Raw genomic sequence first — 18,690 nt, 5'->3', positions numbered from 1 at the left:
TGTTCTGTTCCTAATGTGACCTGCTCTCGGAGGAGCTGCAGGGCAGGTTGCATCCCTGCAAACAGCTCCTTGCAGTCAAGGCAGAGAAGGGAGCAGCTGCGTAAACCTCTCTGCTTTGAGAGAGACCTTTTCTAACAGGAGGAAGTTGAGAGCCTTTGAAGCTCTTGCAAAAGAGGGGGTCTAGCTAGTGAAAGGGGTTCCTTAGGTGGCAGAGGATGTCATGAGGCCAGCTAGCATCATTAGGACCTGCATTTCCTCTAGAATGTTTCTTGCACAAAATACATTCAGACCATTCACTGGATTCCTGGCAGTGTCTGGTTTGATTCATCCATCTGTCACTTATTCATCAGGCTGGCAAAGATTAAAAAAAAAAAAATCATTACAAAAATAATGAATGCTTACGCTTGCCTCTTTCATTTATTTTTCATCTGTTTTTGTCTTGTAGGTACCACTTGGAATTTCTGCCCCGAGGTGAGTACAAGCTGGTGGGAAGGAGAGGGGATTCTCACTGCTGGGAGCAGGGTAGGGTTGGCTGTATGCAGGTCTCTTTGTAAAGCTGACAACAGGAAAAACTTAAAATGAATACAGAGCTGTGTGTGTGGCAGCACTTAGAGATGGAGAGTGTAAGGGCTATGGCAGGAGTCAGAGTTGGTATTCCTCTTGAGTAGAAGTCCATTTTCCTTCTTAAGAGTGAGTGAATGGATGGGGCTTTGAGTGGTGGATCCAGTGGAAGGTTGCTCTGCCCATGGTGTGGTCACTTTCCAACCAAACCACTCCATGGGACAGTAAAATATTCTGTGGAATAACACAAAAATGCATGGTGCTGACATAAATATCTTGGACAAGCCCAGGAAACGCTCCTGCTCAACTTCTGTCTTCAGAACAGACTTGAGGTTCACGAAGGACAGCATGTTCCTGTGGCCACTGACTTGGGGGCAAACACTGTAGGGTAACCTTCAGCATGCTGCTTCCTTATTGCTCCTGTGTTAACCCGAACCTGACATTGAGTCAGCCTCCAGGTGCAAACAGCCAGGCTGTAAATTCCTCAGGACCACAACCATCTCTTGTTATGTCTGTTAACAAGCTGGGAGATCCTGCTCACCACTTTGATCTCTGTTTCTGCAATAATGTGGGCGATGATTTAGGCTTTCCAGGGTGCCTGCAGGTCGTGAGCAGTGTCAGTGAGTATTTCTGCACATCCAGGGTGGCTGATGGATACGTATTTCCTCAGAGCTGACCTGGAGCATCTTTGACTCCGTATGGGATCGGTGCAGCTGAGCTCTGATTTCCGATTTGGGGCGCTGGGGTACAACCAGGCTATGGCAAAGGCGTGTGGTTTGGGTTCACAGCAAACAATGACTGCAGTAGGTGAGCACAAACAGAACGATCTGCCAATGCTCAAACGAGATGGGAGCTGGGACTGTAATAAAAATCCTTGCGAGCGTTCCGAATCAGCTAATCCTTCATTTACTCCAGGAATAAATTCCAGTATGTTACCTCCTTGATCAGGGCCCACTTCCAGCACATCCTGCCTGTCTGGCAGCACAGAAATGCAGCAGTGCTGCAATTCCCCTTAGAACAGTGTTATCACATTTTAATATGAGCCTCAGTGCAGCCTCGGTGCTTCTAATTGCTTTCAAACCATTGTTTTCGTGCGTTCGGTTGATGAACCCAGCATCTGGCATCATTTGAGAAAGTACAACAGACAGCTGTGCTCAAAATTAAAAAAAAGTGAGAGAGGATTAGAACACATAAAAGGGTTCCAAATTAGTTGTGTTTTTTTGTTGTTGTTGTTGTTTTAATTTTGAAAGTTCATCCGATTCAGAGGGTGGAGGAGGGATGCTTTTGTTCTGTTTGAAATACCGTGCTCTTTTATGGAGCTGGAAACCTAAATAATGCTAGGATGATTGGTTTGTAGAGCTGCATAATTGATTTGTAAACGAGTTGAACCGCCTGCAGTGATTGTCTGAGTGGTTGGGTCTTGAGGTGTGTAGCAAACTGAACTCTTCCTGCTGTTTTTTTTGGAGATCCAAAGCTATCCTGAGAAAAAGTGAACTAAAAATACAGCAAAACATTGGCTGGGACATCACCTTGACTCCAAGGGATGACATCGTGGGAGAAAGAGGTGGTGATGGGACCTGGTGTGTGCTGGGTGGGAAAGCAGTAGAGAATTGGTGTGGGGCTTGTGCTTTCTAAAAGGCAAAACAGATGACAAAGATCTCACGTGTGGATGTATGGGTAAGAAGATTGCATAAATTTTCAGCCTAGCTGCAAATTAAATGACAGGTTGATGGGGTGGGAAAGGGAAATGGGCTGATGCTTAGAAGGTTTAGGATTTTCTTACTTAGATGTTCATCTGAACACCAAAGCCTCAGTGGTTGTAGCTTTCCCAGCACGATGGTTTCTGGTATTGGCCAAAATGAATAGAATCACAGTTGATATCTCCCATCAAGCAGAAAAAAAAGCCATCAGCATGGAGAAATGGGTTGGGTAGAGCAGTCTGGTTTTAGAAATGTGGAGCTGAACAGAGTGCAGTGCACCCAGGGATGTTTTGACTGCAGCGTGGAGGTGCAAGTTGCTCGTGCCTGTTCCTTTGGGGCTTTTTGAACAGAGCACGAGAGTGACTCATTTCCTTTTGGAAGTGGGTTGACTGCGTATGCGAAGCATTTTTATGCCCCTTATGTATTTTATGCACGCAGGGCCTTGCTGTCTTGCAGCAACCTCCTCTCTGTGGGAAGAGAACCAGGGAAAGTTGGCCAAGAAAATCCACCCAGAAACTGGGTCTGCTCTACCCCTCCCCCAGGTTGCTTTCTGTGCTTCTCAACTCGGAATTGAGCGCTGGGGAAACATTCTGCATCAGCTTTGGTTGAGCAGAAAGGAGTGGTGTGAGGGAGCAGCACCAGGCCGTTTTGGGGTACTGCAATGCATTGGGATTCATGGAGGGAGGGGGAAACTGCAGGCGAGAGGAGGTGGTTCACTGGGGAGAGGTGGGGAGCACTGTGGGAAGAAGAGTTAGGAAGGAAAAGAGGTGTTTGTGGCTAAGTAAGAGAGCTCTGCAGCGAGGCTGGAGTTTGGTTTTGCAGGAATGGGGTTTGACTGTGAGTAACAGAATTGATGCTGTTGTGTTTCAGCTGCTCCGTTCCTAAAACCAAAAGTGTCTTCTGTTTGAGCACAGGAAGAGAATATGGCCACTGGTAGAGGTGCAGTAGTTTAAATCATGGGTGTCTGCACAGCATCTTGGGATCATTAGGAGCAAAATTCCCTCCGATGCTCTGCGTGGAGGTATGAGCTGCTGGAGATGTGGCTCAGCCTGGGGCTGATAAAGGACTTCCATTGCATTTATGGTAATAATTTCACATTTTCAATCAGAAATGTGTTCACCCCAAGTGGTTTTAAAACATCTGAAGTTCTGCATGGCTCATTTCTGAATACAAATGATGGTTGAAGTACTCACAAGTAGTCAAAACATGGGAGAGCACAGGTAATGTTGTCCCAGTTTCTTAAGTTGAGGAAAATTGAGGCTCAAAACGTGTTCCCAAGGCATTATTTACAGGTGCATCCAAGAGTTGTGTCCAGCTCTCCTGATTCTCTCCCACCCTTCAGCTTCAAAGCTTCTCCCCCCCGAATCAGGGAGGAATTGATAGAAGTGCATGGCAGGGAGGTGGAGATAAAACATGGCTTTAAAATCAGAAGCCTTCACGTTTCGTAAAAGGTTTAAGTAACTGTGGACACCCTGAGGCTCCTTCTCTCACGGTGTATACTATTTAGATGGAGCACATCTCGTTTTGCCCCTGTTGGCCTTACTTGCTTTGGCTCAGATGCACAGTACTTCATGGGTCAGTAGCTGTTAAAGGGGCTGGATGCCATAGCAGTGCATGAGATACACATACCCAAGGCACACATGCAGTTTTCTTTCATTAACTGGCATCATACAATGGCCTTAAGTATTAGATTTATGAAGTAGCTTTCCTCTATGCAACCTCAAATCTATTGAATCAAACTGAAGCCGAGCTGGACGGGAGACAGAGCTGTGTGTTTCCCTAAACCACTGCTCCCTGCTATTGCATACTTGGTTCATGTAGTTATGACAAGTACAAGTAGCAAATCATTAAAGCAGCAAGAACACCATCTTTACTGTAAAGATCCCCTTTGAAGCTGAGGCAGAGTGTTCCTGAATTAATGGAGTGCACGGTGATTTTACTAAGTTTTATTTATAAAAAAGCCTCTTTGCATCCATGCCAAGAGTCTCCAGCTCAGTGGTAAGCAGGGTTCACGCACAGAAACCCGGTCTAGATTGATGATGTGTTGGAAAAGGCAAGGGAAAAAACATCAAATTGACAATATTTGTAACGTATTGTTAAAATATCCATTCTGTCGCCATGCGTGGAATTCCCCTGCTTTATAAACACGAGTGCCAGCTCCAATCCTGGAGATGTCATAACACGGGGAGACAAAAAGAAAACACAAAACTTTGGTTCAGGACGCCTTCTGAAGTCCTGAGACGTGTTTGGGTGGCGTGTGGGACAGAGTGAATTAATGAAAAATCAAATACACACAAAGGCGCGTGTTCTTTAAGTTAAAAAAAGAAAAACAGCAAAGCTTTAACATCAACACTTCTGACAGCTCTCTTTGTCAGTGCTGAGCTTTGCTTCCTGCAGCTCTGCGTGGATGGTTCTTCTCCTCTCCATGTGCATTATTACGTCCTCAGCAAGCTGGTCTAGAAAGAGATGGGGCTTCTAGCATCCAAATCTCTCATGTTGTAGCTCTGCAGGCTCTGAGCAGAGTTGCTTTTACACGGGCTTATAAATGCTGCTGCTCTCTCATGCACACATTTTGGAGGTGGGCAATGATTTGAGGAGCAGATGTGTGCCCTGGGAAGGGCTGCGTGGAGGTGTGTGGGTCCTATTGATGTCCATGGGTAGCAAAACTGAGAGGTGTGTCACTTTGGTACTTCTGCTCTGTGTTTCGTGCGTTTGAAATGGAAACCATGCCCCAAATGAGCGTGTCATCAGATTGGAAAATGAGGTTTATTGCTTCACCCAACTACCCAGTGTGCTATTTATCATAGGACTGCAGCCACCTGCAGTCTGATTGGCTTATTCACTTATACACTCAAACTCAAAACTTACAGGCCTTGAGAACTGAGTGAATGCAGTTTCCAAAATGGTCCATTGGTTTAAGGTGTTTTGCAGACTTTAGGAGGATTCCTATGCACTTCTCTGCTTTGTCAGTGTAGAAACTAATGCCTTCTAATGACTTCTGAAACCAGCCTGAGCTCCCCAGAGAACTTCAGAGTATAATGGGCTCCTAAGAACAAAGCAATGCACCTTAAAAAGAAGGCATAAAAATGGCAGTGAAGATGCTGCATCTGCAGACAGAGGTTTGGGGAGCTCCAGGAAGTTAACTATTAATAACTTCTACTGCTCTTGCTTTGCTTGGTAAATAAAATGTTCCTCGTATTTTAGGGGCTTTCTCCTAGTGGGTAAGATACCCCGTTGTTCTACGAAATCAGGGGTAAAGGATGTAAGTTTTCAGGTCTGAGATGGCCCTTAGGGAGTGCTCTGTGGACTTCTAAGCTCTGCTGAGAAGTCGGTGCCCACTGCTCCCTGAGATTTTGATGGCTGGGAGTGGGGCTAAGTCCTGACTACAGACCCTCCAGCTCGTTCAGATCTGGAGTTTTCAGGCACTTTTCCCTTCCTTACTGTGCCTTCAGTGCTGCTTTGCTTTGTAGAGCAGTAACCTCATCCAAATAATCCACGAAACAGTAATTCTGCCCTTCAGTAAGGCTCCATCCTGAAGCACAACTGTAAAATCACTCTCTGCCCTATCATAAACACCTAATGGGCATCTCCTCCAGTCCCTGGGTGCCTCTCACCCCGGGGTGTGCTCCCAGCTCTTGTCTTGGCACTCACTGTTGATGCTTATTTTCTTTCTCAGCAGTGAAAATTGCTGCAGATACGGGCAAGACAGCCTCCTTGTGTCTTGTCATTGGAATATGTTTGCTAAACTCCAGCTCCCTCGTGGGTTTGCTCCTCATCTTCCTTGTTTGCTCAGAAAGGTTTTGGCTAAGACTACAGGCTGACCCTGCTGACACTGCAGCAGAGTCAATGACTGACCCTACTCAGAGCTACTCGGCCTCCTCTCCTCTTTGCCACCATTGATGTGGATGTCTTTTTAGATACCAAACTGCATTTGCAGAACTGCTCTGTGAATTACTGCAGTGCACAAGTGCAGGGCCTGGCTTCTCAGCCACTGTTTTGCTGCGTTCCTAGCAGAGCTGCTAACTCGGGATGAACCAAAGTGCAGATTTGTGATCTTCCTGTTCCTCAGTGTCCCTGCATTCTTTCAATGAAGGCTTTGCCTCTTTAAAGAGGCTCACGAGCAATAATTCACGTGGCCAGAAATACAAATTGTAGGTAGCTTTTAGATGGCTTTGCTCTCGTTGGATGGGCTTTGTATTTCACTGGGGTGTTACCAGCTCATAAAAGAAAGAATAAATCTTGTTTACTTGTTTACATCCCGTGGGAATCTGCTGCTGCTCTGGGTTTCAGGCTTGTTCCTAACCAGGCTGAGATGTGCTGTGCTTCCCCTGTCAGCAGCTGTTCTGTGTAGCTGCTGCCCACTTAAGAGGAGGAAAACACAGTGCCTTTACTGAAAGGGTGCCAAGGGCTGCAAGAGAGGAGCAGGAGGGAGGAAGTCAGAGGGGGAGGGAGAGAGCAAAATGCACACTGAGAAAAGGAGGGGGGAGAGAAAACTGGAGAGGAGAGCTCAGCTGAAGAGTGACACAAGGGGCTGGCGGGGATACAGAAAATCAGGAGTAATAGCCATGTTGCAGGGTGAGCTCAGCAGCTTTTCTGCCTCCCTGGGTTTGGGGAGTTATCTGGGCCCCTGAGTTTACTATAAGCTCAGTTTCATAAGCAAGAGCTTTGTGATTTTACAGGGCAGCCCTGCTGAAGTGTTCTTTCAGGTGAGGTTTTCAAACTGCAGACTTCTTGAACATCACGGGCAGGGTGGCATTTCTGGTATGAGAGCAGGATTGGGTTTTTTTTTTTCTTTCTTAAGCACTGGTGGGAAGCCTTTGCTTCGAGTGCATCAGTAACCTCCAGGTTATTTCCTCCCCCACGTTGCCATGAAGCTTCTTCGCTACCTAAGGAGAGAAAACAGTTTAACCCATCACCCTCCGCGCTTCCTCAGCGCTATCCCCCACAACTGCCTTACACTACGCAGGCTTCGGCACCATCAAACGCTCAGGCCCTTTGCAGGGGGCTCCGACAGGAGCAGGTTTTGCTCCCCAAAGCTGCAAAGCTGCCGTTGTCTCCCGAAGCTTCCAGCTGCTCATCATCGCTCACCCCGCGCGATGCTGCGCACTGCAGCGCCCCCTGCTGGCCGCGCCGCGCCACTGCAGGCCGAGCGCGGGGGGGGGGGGAGAGATCCCAGCGAGAGCGCTTTCGACTTTCCCGTCGGTTTTCTAACCTAAGTGGCAGTTTTAGTGGACCATTAATTTGCTTTACTACGTGCAATTAGGAAAAAAAAAAAAAGTGGATGTTGAGTGTACGGAATTAGTCTTGGACTGGATTCACTTGTCAGCCGGCCAAGACCTGTTTGGGTCGACGTTTGGAAAACAAGGATAAATTGGCTCCTCCTGATTGAGAGGAGGTCCCGCGCTTTGCTTTTGATCCCATTACAATTTAGTAAACCCGTCCTGCTCACAGAACGCGGCATAAACAGAGAGGGAGTTATTTTCCACGCATAGTTTCCCCCTGCGAGATATTTATGCAACAGGATAAACACTTTGAGATCTGTAGATAAGATATTGGATTGGGTTTTTTTTGCAGTTGGTGAATGTTGTTGGTGCAGTTGGGGAGGGGAGGAAGGACCCATCAGCACAGTGATGTGTGATAGACAGTGTCAGATTCTCACGACGTATATAATGTTGTTAAAAGGAACTTAGGAGTCCGTGTGAAGAAAGTGCCAAAACCTCAGCTGTTCATGTATTAATCACAGGGACAAATCACACAAATCCATATGGGTGCTTAGGAGCTGATGAAGCCTTTAAGGCATTCAAAAAAGAGCCATCATACATTTTCTAGCGCATAAATGTGTTTTAAAAGGTATATAATTTATAATAGCAACGTTGACGGAGCCTTAACTACATTACAAAAGCTCAACTGTAATATATTTACGTGTGAGCAGTGCTGACTGTGTGGGTGTGTCTCTGTCGATGTGTTTCCATGTGATTCTCTGTAATTTCAGCAGCGATTGTAGTTGGGGATATTAAACCACAGTATTGATAATACTTTTACAGCTCCGCTTTGGGGAACGCGTTACTGCTAAATGAGTCCCTGAAAATCTGGAGCTATTAACACTGTCGAGCATGGAGGGAGACAGGATTTTGATTGGAGACCTTTATCTGTAGCGTGATGCTGAAGAGTCATTACTTCAAAGCAGGAACTTGGTTTCCTTGAATATTAAGCAGAGTTGGGGATTTCACTTCCGCTTTGGCACAAAATACCTTATCATAAAGTGTAAATGGAACTCGGTATTGATTTTTCTTGTGCTCTAAAAAGATGCTTAATGAAACTCTGGGTACCTAAAGACCTCCGCTGCATGCAAAGTGAGCTTAATTGCAGTTCCCCTAACAAGTTAGTGGAGATGCTCCCCGTCCTACAAAGCAGCACTTTCACCTATTTAAGTCCTCTTTCTCTCTCTTTGTGTCGTGATGCTTTAATTCGCCTTTTGAACGTAGATGAGGGACAAACTACAGCTCGAAGAGAGGAAACCTCAGGCTCTAACTTCATATTAACTGCCCCCTCCTCATTTTGTGGAAAGGGAGAAAGTTGTTAGAGGCATTTTCTGACACCACACTGCAGAAGCATTGCAAAACAGAGTCTGAACAGAAGATTTCTGTAACATTTGCTCCCAGTCCTGCTCTGCTAGAGCTGTAGAGCTTGCCATTTCCAGCAACACCAGCACAAAGCACAGCTTGCATGGCCCTTCCTCGCAGCCAGCAGCTCTTGTGCCGCTCCCTCAGTTCTGTTAATGCTTAATTGAGTTCTTTGCATTCCCTTCTTGCTAATATTTCTGCATGACCCTCCAGCACACGGTGTGCCTGACCTCTGAGCAGGCCCTGGCATGGCATGGCACCCCAACCCTGTGGACACGATCTGTCCCTTTGCAGTTGACCCAGTCGAGGCACATGAAGCAATGGATCTGTGATATTTGCACACAGTGCCTTCAGGTCTCTCCATGCAAGAAACTCCTTCCACAGAAAACATCAGGAAGCAGAACCTTTCCATCCCCCTTTTCCCTTCCTTTCCCCTCCTTTCCTTTTCCTTTTTTCCTTTTCCTTTCCTCTCCATTTCTCCTTTTCTCCTTTCCCTTCCTCTTCCCCTTCCTCCCCTCCCCTTTCCTTCACCATCTTTCCTATCTTCCCTGTGCCACGGCAGTCACAGAGGACAAAAGGGTGTTGAGCACACTTGGGGGTAGCCAAGCAGTGCCAGGGGACCCCAAGATGAGGTGTAAGCCCAAGGAACCTCTTGCTCTTCCCCTTGGTGTCAGTCTTGCAGTTGTTCATGCTCCAAAGAGCCATGAGTTGGGGAGTTTTGCTGAGGATCTGAGTAGGAAAATAGAGCAGCTCTGCGTCAGGTGCGGGGTAATTATTTGCTGGAGTTCTGTGCTATTTGGTTTTTATTCCCCGTGTTTTCATTAAAAGCTAATGAGTTTTTTCTTCGTTCAAAACAATAGCTTGGCCCCTGACAAGTTGCTGGTTATTTTTTCTGCTTGGACTCAACTAGCTGTTGCTGCTCCATAAACTTAATGGAAAAGGAGATTAAAGCACAAAAGTTTGTAAAACAAATCCCCGTTCCCTTCCTTCCTAACTCGCACTGAGTAGCTGCGTGCAGAGCATTTGTTGATCGTCGTTGCTGTAGCTCTAAAGCACTTTAAAAATATTCCTAATACTTTAACCAAACAGAATGCCTTTGTGCTGCAGCAGCTCTCGATTCAGAGCCCTGCTGGGCTTGGCACGTCCTTGTATGTACATTCTGCAGCCTCTGCATTCTTGAGTGGGTTACTGCAACGTGCAAAAGGTTTTCACTCCCGTAAGCAGAGAGTGAAGCTGCTCCAAGGAAGAGCATATCCCTCCTCTACGATATTTCACATTTGGGACACCTGTGGCTTCATTCTTTCACGTGCTTTACGCGTGCAACAGCTACTTCTGATGTTAGAGGCAGTGACTTATTCTTGCAAATAACTTTCCTGCCCGGGTCCTTGTTCTTGTGACTTGCTGCAGCCACGCTTCAGTGCCTGAGCTGCTCCTCCCTAGCGAGACGGCTGCACCGTGCCACGCTGCCTCCTGCTCTTCAGAAACCAGAAACAGTTTGCTCGTTATCACAATAATGCTGCACCTGTATCTCGTTATAAGGGAACACCTGTTACCTTGATGTTGGCTTGAAAAGCCTGGCGTAATACCGCGCGGTTTGCTTGAAGGAGAATGTTCTTTTAAGGGATTAAGGCTGAATGGGCTCACAGAAGCTGTCTCACGATGCTGATATCTTTGCGGTGCTGCAGCACGGCACGTAGGAGTGCTACTCAGAATGATCACCGTGTTCTCCTGTGCCAGGGAGCTGGTGCTGTTTGGTAGCAGCCTTTTACACGAGCTTTTCAGAGCCTTTTTATTTGAAGACCTAAAGATGCTCCAGTAAAACTGGGCAAGAAACATCCCCTCGTCATGCAGTGACTTCCCCAAGGTCAGCAGTGCGTTCATGGGTAGGCTCCACTCACTGCAGTGTGGCCACTGGAGCACAGGACTGCAGTCCTGCTTTTCACACCTGATTGCTTTGCCCCTCATGGGGGCACACGCAAGAACTGCATTGCATTTTTGCAGCACGGAGGGACAAGCTTTGCTCACTCCTCATGACCTCCCTAGAAGTAGTGCATGGACACAGATCTCTGCAGTTCTGCTTCCCCTTAGGTGTGATCGTGCAGCAGGAATTGCAGCTTGCCCTTCTGGCTTGGGGACCTGCAGCTCTCTTCTTAAAATGAGAAGATCTTGGTCATGCAGATGCTGAACCGTGCACTTTCCAAAAGGAGAATATTATTTTCTGAATATATGTTTTTTTTTTCCTCCATCAGACTGCAGGCTGAGATGGTTGTTGGAAGCAAAGCACAGAGCTGGAAAGATTGCTGCTCCCTCAATGCATTTCTTGTTGGTGGGAGGAAGAGAGCCTCCAGTTGCAGGCCTTCATTACCCTTTCATCAGTGCTTGATTCAAACTATGGGGCACAGTTTTCTGTGTTTGCTAAGATCAGTTTTGTTTGGGACACGGTTTTTGCTGTTTGAACACAATTAACTTCAGCTGAAAACTCACCTCTCGTGCTGTTTGTTGTGTGCTGAATGAGGAGCCAGCTGTCTTTACCTCCGTTATCAGCAGTCTGGGGTGTGTGTATTCAGGAAAAAAAAAAGGCAAAAAGTTGAAAAATGGCTTTCTGGCTTTGTTTGAGCCGAGCAGCCACGTAGGCTACATGTGCTCCACTTTAAGTTTTATGTCGACACCTTTTTCTGTTGGAGCTGAGTGATTTCTGCATAAAGCCCAATGTCAGTAACGAATTCCTTAGGAAAACATCCGCTCGATGCCATGTCCTACTCCACGTGGATGCACTGCTTTATTCATTTGTATGTTACTGTAACTACACGGAGTCACCCAAGGAGCTCAAAGATTTCTCCTATACTATAAGATCCTCATTCTAGTGAAGAAAGTGGTGGGATTCTGTGATCTCCTTTCTACAGGTGGATGCTTTTCACTGAGTGAAAGAGCATTGAATTGAACAGGCCTTGGGGCCAGACTGCCAGCTTACATTTCCAACTTCTTCCCTGTGTGCCCTCCAACTCTATACATACGTAGCACGAGTGTCACTGCAGCAGAAATATGCTGTCTTGGCCCTGAATGATTAATCTGGCCCTTAATTACCCACCAAAGTGAGTTTGGGTTCCACCTTCAGCAGAAGGTTGGAAACAGGAGGAAACACTCCTCGGTGTAGGAAATAAGATTTAGATTTGTCAATATCTTCACTAAAATCAAGTTTTGCTCTCTTTCTAGGAGAGAATCAGCACGATGCTGGCTTTGGGCAGGACAGTTCTGATGAAAATCAGAGCTGGAGTTTGGCCCCTTCCATGACATCTGATGTCTCTCTTCCATCGGACTTGCAGGATGACGGTAAGTCCCTGCTATCTTTTAGAAGTCGTCATGTGAAGAAGATGGAAAGGTGAGAGCAGTGTTGTGTGACTCGTATTTCATCCGTCCCCTAACGCTGGAGGTGTTGGTTTTTATTGACTGATGCCTGTTTTATCAATGCCTATAACACCTTACGGCGATCCCGAATTTAATGCGGTATTGCTGAAGCTCAATATATTTTGTGATCATCCTGGAGCAAATTGGAATTGGTTGTTTTGTTTTGTATAAGCAACAGTGATGGGAAAGAGCAGAATTTGACAAGTGGTAGTGTTTTCCAAAATTAATACACAACTTCTGGGTGCTTTTCTTCTTGGGTGCTCATCCGCACACTTCTGAGGGGTTATGTCATCTTCCCATAGCATGTCTCCTTCCACCTTAGGAAAATCAGACTCATTTCTGTTTGGAAAGCCTTTTTTGGACCTTCTGGTACTTGAGAGTTTGGAGCTCTGTCTTCCCAATAGTGTAGAAGTGCTCCCAGCCGAGCAGGGGATGTGAGCTGGCACACTGAGGCCAAGGGCAGATTCCAGAGCATTAAGTGCCAGACAGAGGTTTCCTGGGCAAAGAGTTGCTGTGAGGTTCACTTCTGCTTGTGAGCGGTGGTTTAGGGGTGATGGATTTGTGCTGTGCTATTGAAATTGGAGCCCACAGAGTGGAGACAGTTCTATCTTCTCCAGGGTTATCTGTGGGCCCTAGTGAAGGTTTGACTGCTTTGGTCTCAGGTCCTCAATCTCCTCCTTCCCACAGATCTTGTTTCCTCCTCCTTTTTCACTTCCCTTGCACTTTCCCCAATGCTCTTACTCCCCATTCCTCATCCTTTTTCTCTTTCATTTTCTCCACCTCTTTCCCTGTTCTTCTCCACCTCTTCCTGCTCAGTGTATTCTCTCACATCTACTCCCACTCCTGTTAGTGGATTGGTAGTCATCAGTCAAGAACACAGAGCAATGAGGATTTATTTGGGATGAGGCCTAAAGAGCTGATGGGCACCAAGTTTAGCAAAGCACTAAGCTTATCTCTCATACATCTTGATTCATGCAATTAAAAACAGCTTCATTGAGACTGAGTAGAGACAAGGTTGGTCTGATGGTTAGGTCTGGTAGTTGGTCTCATAGATAGGATCTGCAGTATGGAGAGGTGAGGAATTTGGGTTTGGTTCTTTGAAGGAATCAGAAGTGATGCACTTAGGCAGCGTGCTGGTGGAGAATGAGCGACAGAGATAACGGATGTTGGGCTAATTGGGGCATGAAAGGGTGCTGAGGACCTGGGGCTCGGCCTCGTCAGGTGAGCGATGTCTTCACGAAGCCTAGGGTTTCTCCTGGCATGTTTATTAAGCTTGTCTCAGATGGTATTTGCTTTGCTAACTTTGAGTGGTGGTTTTTGGCAGCCCTAAGGGGCAGAGTTTGACATAACACTTGCGAGGTATGCAAACACTTGGCACCACTGGAGATCTTCAGACACAGATGAAATGCCAGGCTCGATGGAAGGTTGCCCAAGTGGGTGAATGGCCAAGAGATTGATAACACAGAAAAACTGCATACAACAAAAAGGAAAGGGGGGGGAGGTAAGAAACCTGGCTTTGAGAGCAGTTACATTTAAATGAGGTGTTAGCTCTTGGAAACTGATAAGAGTGCTGAATGTCAGCAAATCGTGGGCTTTGTGTGTGTTCGTTCTAGATGAAAGTTGGGCAGTTTTGGTTGATTAGATTCAGACTGTTGGTAATCTGGAACGGTAACACTGAAGGAAAAGAAAAGCTGAATTCCAGATGATCTTTACAGTCCCTTCCAACCCAAGCTATTGTGAACTCCCAAGTGTTATTAATTCAAGGCTTCAGTGGAGGCAGATCCCTCTGGCTGGGCCGATGCTCTTCGCTGCAAAAAACAGAGGAGTTTGGGGACAGTAATGCTGCCACTGTTCACTTTCATTCTGAACAGATTTCTCCTTTCCTGCTCTAAACTCATGTTGGGAATCAGAGAGATCCTTTCCAGTCGTCTCCGGAGGGAGCAAGAGGGGCTGTGTGAGTTGGGGATGACTTTACTCAATGAGGCATGGCCCTGCTCTATAGGATTGTCCCTAATGAGTGATTAAGAAGCTAATGTTTGTACAGTGCTGGGAGGCTGTGAAGCTCTGTGGAAGTGCAAAGTACTGTTATAATGATAAGTATTTCTGATGAGACACTTCCCACGTAATGTACTCTGCTCAGACTGCGGAAGACTTTTCAGAAATATTTTCTTTTAAATGGATAGATTGCAAAGTCTGCCAGTGCTCGTTGATTTAAGTTTTACTGAGCGTAAGGTATCGCTTCCTGAGGGGCTGGAGAGGCTGCAGCTTTAACACTGAGCACTTCTAGATACTGCTTTATCATTTTTTTTTTGTTTGTTTGGTTGGTTGGTTGTATTTTTTTCCTTCCCCTTGGCTCTTTAGCAGCGCTTCTCCTATCATAACAAAGCTGGTGGTGTCTCATTGGAGAGAGACACTGAGGCTGGAGCCAAATGACTCACCCAGTGTCAAAGCACGATGACACAGAGCTGGGGGTTGTGGCCACTGCAGCCCCTGCGTGGTGGCTGCACTGCTGGTGTCACCACGAGAGAAGCAAAACTACATATTATTTGGTATAAGAGGTATATGTTAGCATGTGGAAGGGGGCATAACTGACAGTGACAGGAGTGTGCTTTACGGGTTCTGTTAGGGATGGTCTCCGTGGTAAGAAATCTCAGCCCTGATTCCCAGGATTTCTTCCCTTGTGTCAGCAGAGGGACTGTGGGCAGACACGCAGCTCATCCAGTTTTGGCAGTGTTTTTAAAGTGTCCGAGTCCCGAGTGTCTGAAAATCAAATCTTACAGCAAAAGCACCCTTTGCTTCATAAGGACCTGCTAAAAATAGCTTCTATCTTAAAAGCTGTGGAGGTCGGTAGGTGAGATGGTGCATCACTGCGCCCCAGTGGCTTGGGGAAGAGGGGGACAAGGAGAAATGGAACGGTGATACTGAAGGTTGGGGGGGATTAGAAACCATGAAGAGGTGATGTGGCTTTGTTTTACTTCTTCAATCTGTTTGCATCCCGGAGTGGCTCTGTTTCTTCCTGCTTGGCCTTCTGTTACATGGGACCCTGTAGGGAAAATCCTGCAGCAAGTTTTGTGTGCAGCTGCTCTCTGTCTTAACAAACCAGCCTGCAAATGCAGAGGACGAGGCTGTAAAGCTCTTTTGGAAGTTACTGCCTCATCCCTGGTGGCCTCGATGCATCCCCTGCACGGACCAAGTGTTTGGCTTCGGGTGTCACATTCTCCCTTGACGCTTATTCAGGAGCACCGAACCATTCCCTCGGAAGCGTTCAATGCTGTGAACCGTGCTCTCTCGCTTCCAGACGGTCCGTGCTCACGCAGCTACACCCCCTGCTTTTAATTCCCCCTTCTTTCCTCCGTGTTTCTATTGGGGACAGCGGTCCCACCCGCGGGCTCCGCCGCGCACCGCCTGCCGGAGTTCCGCAGCGCCCCCTGGTGGCGAGGGGGCGGAATTGCAGCCCGGGCGGGGGTCGGTTGGGCGGTCGAGCGGTCGGGATGTTGGGTTTTTTAGGTGGTTATTTTTGAGCCTCGACCTTGAAATAAGCGGTGTCTGGATTAAAAGCAACAACAACAAAAAAACCCAAGCAAACAAAGCAGGTGGTTCTGCGAATTTCTTCTCACCGCTGTGGGAGCGTGAGCAGAGGGTTTTGGCAGCACGGCGTGGGCTGAGCGACACCCTTGGGTTGGCTCAATAACGGCACAGATTTGTTTTTCCAAAGCTGAAGTGGAAATTGTGGTTTTTCTTCCCCAAGCAGCGATGCTGGGGGGGCTCAGGGTGGCTGAATTTGTGGGCAGCAGGCTCAGGGCTGGCGTGGCGCGGGCAGCCCAAGCCACATGCTGCTGGCCCAAATGCTGCTGAAGTTTGGGTATGATTTTCTTTAAAAAGTGCATGAAATAAATTGCAGACGAAGAACCCGACTGTTGCAGGAATGCTGAGTGTCCACAAGTTCAATAGTCTGTATAGATCAAACCCAGAATGTCCACAGAGGAGTGCCTTTTACAGGTTGAAAGCTTTATATTTTTTCTTTTAAAATCCCATTAGAAGCAATTATCTCTGTCTCCCCGATGTCCAGACATGTCCTTTGTTGCTTTTGACTGAGCTGTTATAAACTTGCTGTTGATGTACTTGATGAAACAGCACAAGAAACGTTTTGGGAATGGTCTGACAAGCGTGATTGCTGTTGGAGGTCCCTCGTGGGTCATTTCCTTGGGCATCATCCTAGGGAGCCAGGGCTTATAGCACAGATGGGTCATGTGTTTGCAGGACACCAGTTCTGTTCCAGGGCTGCCAGCAAATCTGATCAGCTCAGTGCAAGTTTTGAGAGGAGAAAAGGCAAAAATCCATGGCATCAGAATCAGTTTTGAAAATATAATATGGATGTGTGTACTCGTGGAGTGTGATGTAAAGAAATTGGGCTTCCTTGAAGCTCGCATTCTTTGAGTTATCATTTTCTGAATGGGCACTCAGCGTGTTAATGGCACTGTGCACGTCAGTTGTTGGAGTGGTGCTCTGGTCAGAAAGGTTTGGCTGTGTTTCATGCAGACCAACTCTGTTCACCTCTGTATGAAGGATTATCATTTGGGGATGGACGGGAGGAGGGTGGATTGCTTGCAGGCTGCCCAAATGGCTGTGAGTGTTACCCAGGAGAGCTCAGACCTTTGGAGCAAATGGGCAGGACTAACACCACCAAGATATTCAGCTTTCATTTAAAACCAACTAACCAACCTTCGTGGTCTCGTTTGGGATTTTACAGCTGCAGCAAACTGTTGTGCAAGGCATAGAAAGCGGCTCTGAGTTGTGGCTGCAACTCCCATCAGCTGGGCACATTGAGCTGCAGGTGATGCTCCAGAGGGCACCCAACTGAGCCCACAGTTCTGTGGGTGCTCATTTTCAGCTCAGAGTCATTTCTTCCCCCAACTGAGATGTTTTGGAAGTCTGTCTGAGAGGCCCTTCCAGTGCTCAGGGGGTCTGGAGGAGGGCTCCTGCAGCTCAGTGGGATGTGAGGTCCTGGTGGATATTTGCAGCTGAGGGCTGTCGACCTCAGAGTTGTTTTTATGTGCATGTGTGTGATTGTTTTTGCCTGTGGGTGTTGCATGCCTCGGTTTGTGGCTTGGAAGGGGTTTTTGCCTAACCACTGGGATGTTTGTTTGGTTCTTAAGCTGAGATTCTGCAGTAATTCCTTATTGCAAGAGCTCTTAAAGTACCCAAAATGTTATGAAATGCGGTGTAAAACCTCAGCAGTGTGGGTCTGTGGCACTTCAGGCAAGAGTTATAACTCAAGTTACTTAGACCTCAGCACAGTACTAATAACTTATTAATGCAGCTTTTCTAAAGCAAAAAAACCCTTCCTTCTCTGCTCTTTGCCAACAGGGGAAAGCATAATTAAAGTTTTTTTCTGATTGTTTCATGAGTGTGGGATCAAATGAATAGATGTGCTTGCCATACCTGGAGGACAGCCTTTAACAATGAGGTGTTAGTGGGATTTTTTTTGGTGCTCATGGGCAAGGAAGGAGTGCTGAATGATGACTGCAGCAGGCAGTGCCCTCCTCCTGTGGGTTATTTCTGTAGGGCTTGGTGAGGTCTGGGTGCTGTCTCAGCCTTCTCTCATGGCAAACTGAGCATCCCTGTGTCAGACCCACATGAATGATGGAAGCGTTGGGTTGTAGCTGTGGAGGGGGGGGCTGGGATCACGCACCCACCTCCTAAAGGCCTTTTTATTCATGAGGATGTAAATCTGAAGCATAAACACTTTGTGCCTTGATATGCTCCCCAGCAGAGGGATCGATAGGCAAGAAATGCGTGTTAGCAAAGTGTCGGGGTGGAACTTCATCACATTTGCATGCTAGAAGTTTGAGCATAGTGACATAATTAGCAGGGGATGCAAAGGAGGCTTTTCCTAATGGCAAAGTGAGGTGTCTGAAAGCAGGGCAAGCTTCCCTTCCTGCATGGGACGTGTCTGAAGGACAAGCAGACACAAGAGCCGACAGAACATGGGCTTTCCCCGTGCTCCTGCTACGTGGTCAGGATAAAACAGCTGTATCCCACAGCCAGGGTTAGCTGTTGGCTCCTCACCTGGGTGGAACTGCTCATGGGAGTTACAATGGTACACTGCAGGATCAGTCTGAGATCACTAACGAGTCCTGAAATACGAAATTCCCAGCTGAGGGAAATGGTCTGGACAGCAATAAAAGCCCGTGCTATATATACACACATTAACACATGCTCAGCTACTGCTGACTTCATTGTGACTTAAGCACGTACGTAAATATTTGGTTCAATGTGAGCCACGGGGAATACATTAAATTATTACTCAGGTTATGTGGTGCTGGAAATCACTGCGTGCAAAAATAAAGCCACTGTCCTGGAGAATTTAATTTAAAGTCTGGTTATAACTGATTCCAAAG

The 18,690-nt window shown here is 46.9% G+C and overlaps 1 protein-coding gene across 1 annotated transcript in view; it reads left to right on the top strand.

The window, feature by feature from the left end:
• Positions 1–18,690, top strand: part of SKAP1 (src kinase associated phosphoprotein 1) — a 122,876-nt gene that overhangs the window by 13,857 nt on the left and 90,329 nt on the right. The window contains exons 3-4 of the mRNA XM_065750025.1: positions 446–471; positions 12,098–12,214. Coding sequence (XP_065606097.1) covers positions 446–471; positions 12,098–12,214 — 143 coding nt within the window. The remainder of the gene's footprint in view (positions 1–445; positions 472–12,097; positions 12,215–18,690) is intronic.

This window comes from Cyrtonyx montezumae, unplaced genomic scaffold (genome assembly GCF_038088225.1).
Source record: "Cyrtonyx montezumae isolate F1298 unplaced genomic scaffold, pur_monq_1.0 scaffold_61, whole genome shotgun sequence".
In the NCBI taxonomy this organism is placed as follows: Eukaryota; Metazoa; Chordata; class Aves; order Galliformes; family Odontophoridae; genus Cyrtonyx; species Cyrtonyx montezumae.
Note: the sequence above shows the minus strand (reverse complement) of the source record. Positions and strands in the feature narration are given on the sequence as shown.